General features: G+C 38.9%; 1 protein-coding gene across 1 annotated transcript in view; it reads right to left on the minus strand.

Annotated features, from left to right (window-relative positions):
* LOC139479894 (DNA excision repair protein ERCC-6-like 2) overlaps positions 1-14,404 on the minus strand; it is a 40,464-nt gene that overhangs the window by 22,026 nt on the left and 4,034 nt on the right. Inside the window, exons 5-14 of the mRNA XM_071262812.1 lie at positions 13,902-14,105; positions 12,477-12,610; positions 12,081-12,184; positions 8,913-9,041; positions 7,871-7,954; positions 6,079-6,197; positions 4,965-5,064; positions 3,083-3,142; positions 1,040-1,155; positions 298-413 (exon numbers count right to left, since the gene is read on the minus strand). Of these exons, the coding sequence (XP_071118913.1) occupies positions 298-413; positions 1,040-1,155; positions 3,083-3,142; positions 4,965-5,064; positions 6,079-6,197; positions 7,871-7,954; positions 8,913-9,041; positions 12,081-12,184; positions 12,477-12,610; positions 13,902-14,105 (1,166 nt within the window). The remainder of the gene's footprint in view (positions 1-297; positions 414-1,039; positions 1,156-3,082; positions 3,143-4,964; positions 5,065-6,078; positions 6,198-7,870; positions 7,955-8,912; positions 9,042-12,080; positions 12,185-12,476; positions 12,611-13,901; positions 14,106-14,404) is intronic.

A 14,404-nucleotide genomic window follows, 5' to 3' on the forward strand; every position in this document is an offset into this window, starting at 1 on the left:
GGTGTTCATCACAAGTTCGTGGGTAAATCGATTTTACACTAATGAATTATGGTACTGTCAGGCCATTATTTTTCCATAAGGTGGTTTACAAATTTTTCCCAAACAAATCTCCTTGCAGGGATAAAATAACATAATTAAAAGAATTTGACAAAAATGTTTTTTTAATTCATTTGGGTGAGTGATTGATGGCAATAAGTTGTTTCGTTGCTACATTGAAAGATTGTAAAGAATTATTTGTTATTCTTTTATTAATTTATTTTGGTCTGCGGTGATGTAATATATTAACAAAATTATCACTTTTTCTGGCCAGGGCTAGCTCCCTCTTTGTTGCATCATGTCGCTGGCCTCGCTCTATGACCTGGACAAACTCTGTCTCAAACTCGTACAGTCTTCCCATCACATCTGGCTGGGCCCTGGAACATGGATACACACACCAACCAGTTATTAGACATAATAGCTTATCTTACCTCCATGGCAGAATGTTGAGATCTAAATAAAGTGATCTGGATAAAATATGATGTACCCTCGGTATATCACGAAAAAAGAAACCATTCTTGGCGTCAGGATCGACACACCATCAACCAAGTCATAGAGTCTGAACACTTGGTCCATTCAGTTGTCTCTAACGACTCGCATACCCTGCTTGGGACCAATTCTACTCTGGAGTGCGTGAGTGAATTTGGTTTAACGCCGCCTTTAACAGTATTCCTGTTATATCACGGCGTGGCAACTTAATGTGGGAGGGAAGCACGAAGTGATGCAGGTCTCAGATGTTTACCACTTCGGTGAAACCCACGAGCACGGGTATGGTGCTGACAAACCTAGAAACATAATAGGGGCGAACCGGGATTCAAACCCACAATCATAGTTTTCTGGCGTGCCCAAGGGACGCAACTCTGCACAGCAAATTGCGGCGCCTAGACGACTGGGCCATCTGTGCCCCCTCCCTGCTTTGGACCAATTATACTGAAGAATCCCTATAGGTACTGTAGTAAAGTTTCAGGTTCACCTGCATCCCTGGTCATCTAACAGTCCTTACCAGTCCAGGATAGACCAGAGTTCTGTCATGTTGTTCTGTAATGCAGTTCCAGTGAGACCATAGCGCTTCTTGGTGTGCAGACAACGTAGGGCTTGAGTTGTCTGTGCCTTAAGACCCTGCAGTGTCAACATCAAACACATGAAACCACCTTTTCTAACGGTCATTTCAATCGGAACAAGTTTAGGATGTCCAATGTATCAAAAAACAAAAAAAATAAAAAGATTCCTATATACACTCTGGCCCAAAACTTTGAGTCCACTTACCCGAACGTGTTTATACCGTATATCGTCGACTATAGAGTGATCCCACTTATAAGGCCGACACCTGTACACCCATTCATAATTGATGCTAAATCATATACCTATAAAGCGATCTGGAATGAAGCACATCACCAGCGCACACACAACCTTACATTTGCAAACAAAACAATGCTTTTTTAAGTTTGTAACTCTAGTAAACAGAGCCATTTTGTTGCTGCTATTAAAATAAAGTTCATTCATGAAGTAATAACATAAGAGTGAGTGAGTATGGTTTTACGCCACTTTTAGCAATATTCCAGCAATATCACGGCGGGGGACACCGGAAATGGGCTTCACACATTGTACACATGTCGGGAATCGAACCTGGGTCGTCAGCGTGACGAGGGAACGCTTTAACCACTAGGCTACCCGACCTCCCCAATAACATAAGAACATATTTCAAGTTACAAGTAATCTATTCATGCACACACTTATCATAAACTAATTCATACAAATCACACAACTGTCTCTTCCAGAGTGAATTACATATAGGCTGCTGGAATATTGCAGCCATAAACAACTAACAAAAACAATATCATATATTTTATACAGTTTTTTTCATTTTCATAATGAACAATCATAAATCAGCCTTAGTGAATCCACCGAACACCGAGTCAGAGTCTTCTCCAACTCCGCACCATGGACTTGCTTATCGTAAACCCACGTGCAGCAGCAAAGTGATTTGAACTTTCAGCATAGGCAACCACCTTGAGCTTGAAAGCAGCATCGCAAGCGAATTGTTTTCTCTTTGAATTCATGATGAGGTAAGCATCATATACATATTAGTGTTTTCATGAGTTTTATTAGCCAATTTCACTGGAATGCACATAATTGTCTACACTTAGGTTTTGGACTATTGACTGAAACCACAGATTAACATACAGAAGTTAGAATGGAACATCGTAATATGTGGATCACAATATACTTTTTTTTCCACAACTAGCCACAAACTTGTGATTTGGATTTAGAATGATCCCCTGAATTGTTTCTTGGTCAGTTAATCAGTGTATGTTATTCTGGGCTAGATTCAAGTCCTATCATGCAAGCACCTATAAATAGAGTAGGGACAAGGCTTGAGCTATGGCGGGTAACTTGGGTACCCGGGTCGGGTGGGTACTGAGTAGGACCCGGGTACCCACAGGACTACCCGGATCCGTGGTTAGTCACATTATATAATGTTTAATGGCAAAAATTATCTAGAACTCTATGGTTACACTACAAGTCACTAATGTTCGCATTTCTTTCAGACTATGCACCCATTCCTTCTGATTTTTTATATGGTTGAATAAAGATATAACTCAGATATAATTCAGTGTATGAATGTCCAGATTGTTTAATACAGGTATCTAAATACGTTTTGTCAGGTCTATTCTAAAAATGTGCCCAAGCAGACATTTAGAGACATCTCCTGAGACCTAAAGCTCAACCATAGTCAAATACTGTATTTCAGTATTATACTCATCAAGAAAAACATTTATGTAGGAAGGCCCTTGCTCAAGTTGATTGTACACAGCAGTTTATTTGCTTACACAACTGTTTATTTGGTTACAAATTAGTATGAATAATCCAAACAAACAAAAACACCAACCACCGCACTACTTTTTCAGAAGCCATTGCCTGAGAACCCATTCTTTTATTTTCTTAAGCCTAAAATAGAAAATGACCCCCATAGGTTCGGGCTTTCCTCCCCATCCAGCTGATGCACGTACCAGTTACTGGTGGCACACCTGCCCCTTTCACCCACCTTGATTCTGTGCACCTCATCCACTATCACCGCCTCCCAGTCAACACAGTTCAGCTCCTCCTACAACATGAACAGAGCTTCACTTCAGCTCAATCTCATTAAAGTCAGACCTTAGTTCTCGCTACCGCTAAACAAAGATCTGAAGACATCCCATTAGGGGTCACGTCAGAACGACCTTTCATCCGACCAATCAGTATGTCGCTTACGGGATTATGAAAGTGACAGTCGGAATGTGATTTCTGGTCATGCAATCTCGAAAACTTTAACATGGTGTATTCCGAACGATAGTTACGGGTTTAACGACTGAATCCTTACACTCTACACCATCTATTAGCCATTCAAGAATGTTTTTTTGTTCAGGTTTCAAATTTGTAGTCGAGAATTTGTCAAACTATGTTTCGAAGTGTAGTCGCCAATTTGAAATTTGTGCCGTAAAGCACGAGAAAGCTGCCTTCTGATTGGTCATTCCATTGGTCGGTCAAAGTTCACGCAAGGTCGGCCTGACATGACCCTTAATGGGATGTCCTCAGATCTTTGTTTAGCGGAAGCGAGAACAAAGATCTGATTTTAATGAGATTGACATCAGCTGCACTTGTGTAAAATATGCAATATAACTCACCATAACCCAATACTTACATAAAAAGACACATGTAAAAAAATTACAAATTTTTATAACACTTTTGTGCATAATTAACTACCCAATGTATCCTTTCATCTTAACCGGGGCCTACTTGCACAAAGCGATGATCTTAGCGCTAAGATGATCGTAACTCCCATACTTCAACATAGGCTTACAATAGTCTTAGCGCTAAGATCGCTTTGTGCACTCGGGCCCTGATGTCTTTACAGATATGTATTTACTGAATGAGGGCATCACATATACATGAACTCAACTGCAGTGAATAATGCACAAAAGTGCTATATCTCTAGACTGAACCCAAGGGAGTAAAAGTATGTTGAGTACCCCCAAAAAACTGTCAATACCCAGTATGACTGACAATGGCTCAAATATTGTCTGGAGCCTTGATGAAACACAATACATTAATGTTAACAAAGCAAAAGCCTTCTTTATTCCTTGTTCCTGTTTCAAGAAATATGATGTACGACACACTTGATACATGTAATGTCCCTTGAAGATTCTGCATAAGAGTCACCATGAATGTAGAACATACATAAGAGGCCTGTTTTTATTCATTATTTACACTCTAAAATGTAGTACTGAACAGTAAATATTATATGTTCTTATTTTTTAATGACAAATTAATGGGTTACTATGGTTACCTCCCATCTTATAAGCCTACTTAGAAGTAATGTTCGTCAACAGACTTGGAAGAACAACCAAAAAAACCAGTGAGCTCAAACATTTTTCATCGAAATAGCAATCTGCCTGCTAGTCAAATGCCAGTGACTTAAATTGGGCTGATAACATTTCCATAAAGCTGGCCGACTGTCTAGTTGAAAGCAGTAGTGAATACATATTTATTTCTACGAAACATCATGTCAATTAAGGCGTCATTCAATATCAAAGTCTGTTGTCATTTTGTTTTCAATTGAAGTTTATGGGAAACCCACGTGAAGCAGTAAACTGGGTTTTGCCGTACACTAATTATGACTGACATATATGTACATGTGCTATGAGAGATGCATGTGAAAGTCTAAGAACCTCCCCAAACTTCAAACAAACGTACAGTACAAACAGCCAATCAGCTTCGCTGTTGTTTGGCCTGATAGTCTCAAAACATATGAAATACATTCTGGTTAACACAAAATAAGTAGGGTTAGTAACTTATGATGATGGCTTGCAACATTATTTTGTCAGCAAACCCTCATGGCCAGTGAACAATGGAACTAATTCATACTCTGCTTTCACGCCTGAACTGACCATATTGTCTCTGAACGTCTCAAACGTTGTCACGACAACCTCCAGTTTTCCTTTCTTCACTTCTGCCAAACATGACTTCTTGTCTGAACCATGAAACTTTCTGGAGACAGAAATTATGGATATCGAAAAACAAGTTTGAATGGATGATTATATCAACGTTCTTCATCAGGATGTCTGGGTGCCGGTAGGAACCAGTCATTTAATATAGGGGGTGGGTCACCCAAAAATCTAGGGGAGGGTCATTAAAAATAATGCACATATTTGGGGAGGTTCACAAAAAAATGGACATTATATAAAAAATAAAAAGTGCTTTTGCATTTTGTCTTTTCGAGAAGGTTCGTGAAAAAAATGTACAAGGATAAGGGGGAGGATCATATAACAAGCATTGGCGGAGAGCCAATATTTGTAGATAGTGAGTCGTAAATCTCTGTTTTGCATGTTGTCTTTTCGAGAAGGTTCATGAAAAAAATGTACAAGGATAAGGGGAGGGTCATATGACAAGAATTAGGGGAGAGCCAATATTTTTAGCTAGTGAGTCGTAAACCCTCTGACCCATCCACACCTGTCGTAAATAACTGGTCCCTTACGAAACGTGAGTTGAATGAGCTTAATGTTGCTGAATGCCGCAATGAGCTACATTCTATTCGTATCAAGGCAGATAGAGATATAATCAAGTCTGGACCTGTCAAACCATGAGCACTATTGGGTACAATGACATGCAATCGGCAAAGTAACAAAGCTTGACCACCCACAGCTTCTTTTATTCAACTATTACCACAAGTGCGCAGTACTGGCAACCTATTGCCCTCACTGGCTTACTATTTCCTAGATGAATTAATGTTTTGTTTGTATAATCAGAATGGTTCGAGATTGCAGACTAACAGAAAAGCAACCAACTTCCCCCTTACATTCTCACAATACTAATCACATGACAGTTGAAATGAAATAGAAATTCAAACTGACATTCAAAGAAAATAATTAAGCTGGGGGAAAAGTATTCATCGTCACTACTGTCGTCACTTGTTTGAGCTCAACTCCCTGCATGGTTGTGGCGGCCTGTCAGAGTGGGGAGCTTGGCTGTACATAAATTAAGGGGAGATAACCCTTGACTGACCTTGCTGTGAAGTATCCCCATGTGTCCAGTTCGTCCAGCCAGTTGTACAAGACGCTGCCGGGGCCGATGATGAGGAAGGGTTTGTAGTCTATGTCAGCGAAGTCCGAGGAATCTGACAACTGTCGTCACAAAACAATTCCCACATACAGAAGATCAAGCGTATCATTGTAATGTGATGACCAGTGACTTCTTTGAGTGGCATTTAGAAGTTGGAGTGATGAAGTAAGACGAGTTCTATGGATGAACAACTTCTTTATTACAATTAGTGCGACGTTTCGGTGTAGTTCCTAACACCTTTATCACCTTTATCAGTGGACTTATATTACTCTTTCAAGCAGCCAACAAATGGGCACAGAAAAAAATATATTCTGTTCCCTTCACCTAAAACAATTCAATTGTAGGTACTGATCTTACACTCCTATGGATATCATTATCAAGGTTCTACTACACCAAATCAGAACCAGTTTGGACAGTGCGGTTTTCGTAGGGAGCCTTCAGTGCAGATCGGGAGATATCTGCAGGCTGTGATTGGAGGATAATCTGTAACATCCATCCAGTTATTAAAACTGACCATGTTTTTCTATATTTAGTACTGTCTTTTTCAACATGATGACTTATGCTGAATGTGACCACAGCTATTTTCAAGTAGGTGACATTTGGTGCGAAACTGGGGATGGTGTGTTTAGCTTCCGGTACTCGGAAAAGGAGCTGGCTAAGCTAGTCATTTTTTATTTTTTTATTGCAGCTCTAAGGCCAAACTGTGCACACACGTACAGGTAATAGCTGTTGAATGCTTAGTTATTTTAAAAAAAATATAACGTTACTATAGAAGTCTATGGGAAAACATTTGGTTGTGTGTAACCTCAAAGCCATTGCTACTTGTACAATGCACATGTTGTATGTCAGGTGCCACTGAGTTCAAATCAGGTGCTATTGTCTTCAAAACACTGTAAAAAGTTAGTCGAACAGTATAGTGATGCAAAGCAGTTTGTAGTGGGGCAATACGCAGATGCATCGGTGGATCACACTTTTTTCACTTCTCGATACAAGCATCGATCACAATTGCACTCTGAGTAAAAAGTATAAATTCTAACCTTAAACATATTCTTTAATACATGTTACATCAAACACATATTACTAGTGAAAATGAGTATTAAAAACATAAATATTTTCATCTATCTTGTCTCTCAAAAAGCACCAAAGATAAGAGCACATGCAAGTAACGCGATACACGTCGGATTGGGAGCAAAGTATCGTGATATGTATCGGATTGCACAGTCCTAACACTAAATGCAATAATTTCTGCCATGACATTTTGTGTGATGAGACATATGGAAACTTTTCACGTATTGCATGTCATATCACAACCATACCACTGCAATTCCATTGTACTGCGACCCTAGAGAATTTTGAGATTCATGTTGTTTTGTGACAAAGTATGCAACTCAAAAGAAGTTACAGAACACCTGGGTCTTTCACAATTAAAAACCCTGACAGTCCTATTTTTTCAAACCTATATATTAAATATTGATTAGAGACTGGTCATTTATTTTGAGGGGGAGGGGGGGGTCATGAATAAATGTTACAATGTTACATGTATTGGGGGTCATGAAAAATGTTACCAAAAAATAGTGGGAAGTTGTCAGCAGCATATGATAGTCCGAAGACCAATCCCCTTCCCCCTGCCCATACAAAATGACCAGTGCCTACCTTCTTTTGAGTAGATTATATTGTTACGGTTGTACCAGTTACCATGGTTACCACATTTGTTGTTCATGTGTACAAAGCTTACCTTCCTGATGAACTTGGGCTTCAGTCTCATGACGTCCACCCTGTTTCCCTGCTTGTGCAGCAAGGCAGCCAGCAGGCCAATCACCTTCACACACACAGGCACACTCATAGACACAAAATAAGAAAGGCGTGTGTCTTCATCTATTCTGAAGAATCTACCCGTGACACACTTAATTGTTAGCTGCATCAACGCGAGTACAGTAGATCACAGATATAACGTCTTACAAGGGACCAGAGAAATCAGTTTGTTATATCCGTTGTTCGTTATACACGTTTTCGCTCAGAAACGTCCGCCATCTTGGATAAGACAAAACACAATACACGTAATTGCAGCATTAAGTTGTATTAGCAGTGACCACTCAATTGATAACAATTTATAACATTCATTTAATAACATTAAATTCATAACATTTTTTGAAGATTGTTATCAAATACATGTACAAGATGTAAACATATTTACCATTTATTTATTTACATACGAGATGTGTAGTCTGTGATTTTGCTTTTGATTCGCCGCTGATTGCGTACAGCCAATTTTCAGTGACACTTGACACTGAGTGAGATTTCTCAGTTCGCTATACACGTTACTAATTAGTAGTAGATGGGCTTGTCGGTGATCAGATATCAGTTCACTGTATCCCTTAGTTCGCTGTAGAGAGTTCGTTATATACGTAGATTTTATATGATATTATATAGGAGATAAATCGGGGATTTTTTAACAGTTCATTGTATCCGCTTGTTTGCTATATCCGTGTTCATTATATCCATGTTCTACTGTACCGTATAAAATGGGGTACTGGCTGATCATAAAGGCCATACTATCAGGCATAAAGGTGGATACTTTGATTGAATAACCAGAAGCAGCTCCATCTTTACAAAATGTCAAAATCCAGTCAAAACTACTGGCAATATTTTGTTCTTTTTATTTCGTAATACATTTCACTTTATCATATTGTGGAATTTGGTGCTCATCAAAATGATTCTGCCCAAATCATAAAGGTTGACATTTCTGTAGAATTTTTCTATGACAAAAGGTGAAGTACCTGCACAGTTTTGCCGAGTCCCATGTCGTCCCCGAGTATCGCACCTCTACCCTCTCTGTAATGCGAGTACAGGAACTTGATGCCTACCCGCTGGTAGTCTCGCAGATACTGGTTGATGGTTGCCGGCACCTACAATTATTTATTGAAAATATTACATTCTATTTTATACCAGGACTTATTTATTTAGCACAGAGCACATATTGGAGAGAAATATTTTGTTTCATTTAAGACATTTTTACAACTGTAATATCTGTTTTACTTATCATATCACACACGAATAAGTATGCATTGAGTGAGTATGGTTTTATCATAAAACTTTTATGCCACTTTTGGCAATATTTCAGCAAAATCATGGCGGGGACACAAGAAATGGGCTTAACACGATTTTCCGATGTGGAGAATCGAACCCAGGCCTTCTACGCAAGGTGCGAATGCTTTAACCACTAGGCTACCTCACCGTCCCTCATAGTAGTGTTTGTGTTGCATCACATTGATGACACTTGCCTTGATCTATTCTGAAGAGTCTACCCACGACACACTACACAGCTAGCTGAGTCAACGCAAGTACCATATGTAAACTAACATTCTTTGAAAATATTTTGCAGTGAAACCAGTATACTGAGAGTAACAGACAGACATGACACTGAATATATCAACAGCCTGTTCCCTGTACGATGATTAAATATTAATTGGAAGAAACATGAATACAATTGGGCTGGCTAATGAGATCGATAATCACAAATATCTTTGATCGGAAGAATCAACAATTATCGATATGAAAATTGTGTCATCGATGATATCTTACATAAACTATTGTGATGAAATAAAGATTAAATTTATCGATACAGAGTTGTTATTATCAATCATGTCAATTGCCAAAGACGGAAAGCAACTGTTTTTGTTATATCTTAAATGTCCACAAAGTAATCCATGAATAAATGAAATAAGTTGATTTCTTTTAGACTTCTTTGTATGTTAATTCAAAATTACTTCTCCGATATTAATCGACAATTGATCTAAATTTAGTTAACAATTATTGAACTTTATGATCTACATCCATAGCCAGACCTAAACTACAAATCTTTATTAAAATTCATAACCCATTCTTTTTAACTTACGTTTTGTGACAAAAATACATATCAACACTGAGAAAGAGTCAAGATGTAGACACGATCGATAACAATGCTCAGCCATACTTGTAGGGAAGCAATGACTATATGTGCTGAATTATCAGATTAAAGTTAAAGCTTAAATTTGATCTAAATTCTGTTTACAAAAAAACCTACAATACACCTTAAATAGTTACATTTGATAAAGGCTGAGAGTATATATATGACTGTCAAGATCTATCTACATAATCTACATTCAACAGCCACTGTCATCAGCTGATGTGATAACTAGTCCTCCTGACTGCAGGGATTTGCCCCTTTCCGTAACCTGCAAGAAGACTCGTCCCTCTATCGATGAATGTTATGTGCGAAAATACGACAAACCAATCAGAATGCGTGTATGATTATAAGTTCTTCGTCAATGAATCCCTTACATGTTTTGCATCTAAAAATATACCCAAGACACAGTTAAATGTGTTCAATCATACTGTATAATGTTCCAATGTGCTTTAAATTGCTTCTGAAATATATATAATACATGGGGAAATAATATGTGAACTATTACGCAACGAGTTGACGATTGTTTTAGGTATACGCGTTTGCGCTAAGATGGAACCCGGTCGAAAAACATAAATTGGAAAATTTAAAATTTCAAATTGGAAATACTTACTGATATTGCTGCAGACTTGAAGCCAGAGCTCCAGATAAGTTTTTGAGCAATTGAGCTTTTACTCGACGGTTTCTATTTTAATTGGGGTATCACATTTTTCATTGGGTAACCAATTATTTTCATTCATCTATTCACTCTATTGGGTTTTTCCAAAAAATGAGATTTAAAAAAAAATGAAATAATGTTTTAGATGTAATATAACGGTTCTAAATATAGGCTTGACTCGGAAAGTAAATTAGCTCGTAAATGTGTTTCTGAAATTAGCTCCGCATTGGGTATTTATGCATGCTGTTTTCAAACAATTTTCAAACGGTTTCCATTTAATGCATGCGTTTCTGTACGCAAGTTAATTGAAAGTAATTGGGTTTTGAATAGTTTTGGGGGGTATTTTACGAAAATACGCAGCTTATCTGTAGCTCTGGAAGCTGAATATTGGGCTCTGGGCCCTGGATTGAGTTTTAGAATAATTTCAGCTGCATCACGGGAGGGACACCAAGTAATGGCCCACATTAAACACATATAGAGATGGAGTTCCAGTGTGTGCCAAGGCTATTGAGGCCAAAGTTTGAATCACCTGGCTATTCCACAGGCCTAGTCCTCTATGACCAACAAGGTACCGGTACTTAGCCCCCATCTACCCTGCGCCCTTATGAGTGAGGGTCATGATATTGTAAGGAGGACACAGTGGCGCACCTGGACACAGTGACTTACTAATATTGCCTCACAGTGACTCACCTCGATACAGTGACTTACTTATTCACCTATACTCAAACTGACTCACATGGGCACAGACTCACCTGGACTCAGTGACTCACCTGAATGCAGTGACTCACCTGGAAACAGTGACTCACATGAACTTACCTGGACACAGTGACCCACCTGGATTCACCTGAACAGTGACCCACCTGGACAGTGACTCACCTGTATGCAGTGACTCACCTGGACTCATCTAGACACTGTGAATCACCTGGGCACAGTGACTCACATGAACTTACCTGGACACAGTGACCCATCTGGATTCACCTGGACAGTGACCCACCTGGACTCACCTGGACAGTGACTCACCTGGACTCACCTGTATGCAGTGACTCACCTAGACACTGTGACTCACCTGGGCACAGTGACTCACCTGGACAGCTGGTGTCTTTCCCTGCTCAGACAACAGGAATGGCACTTTACTCACAGTGACTCACCTGGTTACAGTGGCTTACTTATTCACCTGGACTCACAGTAACTCACATGGACACAGACTCACCTGGACTCACAGTGACTCACCTGTATGCAGTGACTCAACTGGACTCATAGTGACTCACCTGTATGCAGTGACTCAACTGGACTCATAGTGACTCACCTGTATGCAGTGACTCACCTGGACTCACTGTGACTCACCTGGACAGCTGGTGCCTCCCCCTGCTCAGACAACAGGAATGGTACTTTACTAGCCGACTGCGTAAAGGAAAATTTAGGCTTCTCCATATCGTCCTCAGTAAACCCTGGTGAAAATAAAACCAAACTGCTTGTATGATATACACACAATCATTCCCAAAACATGTCAACTCATTGCAACATAAATCACCAATGAAATGGACCCTATTGAGTAAAAATATATTGAATACCCAAACAAAACTATCACTATCAAATGTAATGATGGCATGTAAGAAAATACTCAATGGCTAAAAAGGTTATCTGAAACCCTAAGATGGAATGACAACATGCCACAAAGCTCAATTTTTATTTCAAAATTGGTACAGGCAGATCCAAATGTCAAAATATATTCAGCCTCACCTGAGAATGCATCCTCGTCTCGCGTGCCAGTTGTCGTCCTGTTCCTCTTCTCTACACACCTGACATCTGGTCTGGTTGTGCGGGTGTCGTCACTCAGCCTTGTACTTGTGCTGGCTTCTTGTGAATCATGGACACTAAAATATTTACCAGTCAGTTGAGTATTTTTTCACACTTGAAGCGTGGTATCAATATGTGCTACATGTTTATCATTAACAGAATATCTTTTCCATGACCAAAATATATTGAAACATATGGACTTTTTGAGTTTCAAAATGCTGGTACGTGTGTTCAGGTGTAGAACCAATCAGTGATTAAACGTAATGAAGTATGAGTTCTCAAAACACCAGACCTTCTTCCTCCTTGGGAGTGAGCGAGTGAGTGAGTTGGGTTTAACGCCGCTTTTAACAGTATTCCAGTCATATTGCGGTGTGTCAGCTTAATGTGGGAAGGAAAGCCCAAAGTAATGCAGGTCTCAGACGTTTACGACTTTGGTGAAACCCACGAGCACGGGTATGGTGCTGACAAACCTAGAAATATTATCGGGGTGAACCAGGATTCGAATCCACAATCATAGGTTTGTGGCGTGCCCAAGGGATGCAACTTTGCACAGTGAATCGTGGCACCTTAGATGACTGGTCCACCCGTGCCCCCTCCTCCTTGGAGCGCCAGACACTTACATCATGTTTATAGATTAATATCTTCAAAAGTTACATATGTAAATAAGGCAAAATTGTGTCATAAGACCAGAGAAAGCTGTATCTTATGATATCAAAGCCTTTTAGTGTGTTGGCAAAAACATGTAATGAACATAATGGTACAATAGGGAAGTCACTACAAAACTATGAACTGTCAAAGAAAAAGATGGAAAATTGGTTTACATTTATTTTTGATGGGTTGCTCTCTTGAAAAAGAATATCAACATTTTTAAAAACAAATTTTTATTTTGTGTAAATACGATCGTGCTATCTTCTTGAGAAAACATGTGATTTTCAGAACTTGTCTGTCCATGGGATCAGTATAAATATACTACAGTATATAGAGTTGCAATAAGTATCACTTCAACATAACTGAATGTTTGTCATTTCCATATTTCTAAAGGTGTGTGTTTTGTAATTTGAACAGCTGAAAATATGCTAGGACCAAAAATTCATATTACTACAGTAAACTACGGTTATAATGAACACGCTTATAACGAACTGACGGATATAACGAACTTACTTTTATGGTCCCGATTATTTGCTGTATTTATGCTGTATATATGCTTATAACAAACTACGGTTATAACGAACTAAAATTAGTAGTCCCTTTGAGTTTGTTATAACCATACTTTACTGTATATGTACTATTACTTTTTAGGTTTAAAGTCAATATTAAGCCATTTTAAAAATATTAATATTAAAGTATTTTTCATTCAGCTATTCCTACCCAGCATTTTGATGCTTGGTTGTACTTTTATCTTTCTTCCTTCCTCCGATGGCTACAACGGCTCTCTTCTTGCCATGAGACTTTGTCTTTGAGCCCCTTGCACTTGACAGGCTCATGGTCCATTCTGAAACTTTACCCTTTGTTTTAGGTGCATGTGACAGCCAGTCCTCATCATTGTCACTGTCCATCGTGTGGAATTTTCCCCTAGAATAGAAACAAATGACTGAAGGAGACAGACATACTTACATTATTTTCAAAGTAGAGATATATTATCTGTGGAATAATCAGATTTAAAAGAAATTAGATAACTATAGTCAGTTGAGACATACGAAAGGCATTGTCCATCTTCCCTAGGCAAGGGAGCTAACTGACTATTAAAGTCCAGTTTCCACCCTTGCTGAACTAGGCTGAAATTATGGACTATGGCTGGACTAACAAGTCTATGCATAGTCCAATCAAAATTGCATAACGAAATCGACATCCAGTTCATAAACTGGTGTGCA

The sequence above is a fragment of the Haliotis cracherodii genome, unplaced genomic scaffold, assembly GCF_022045235.1.
Source record: "Haliotis cracherodii isolate W230 unplaced genomic scaffold, xgHalCrac1.p SCAF_4, whole genome shotgun sequence".
Classification (NCBI taxonomy): Eukaryota; Metazoa; Mollusca; class Gastropoda; order Lepetellida; family Haliotidae; genus Haliotis; species Haliotis cracherodii.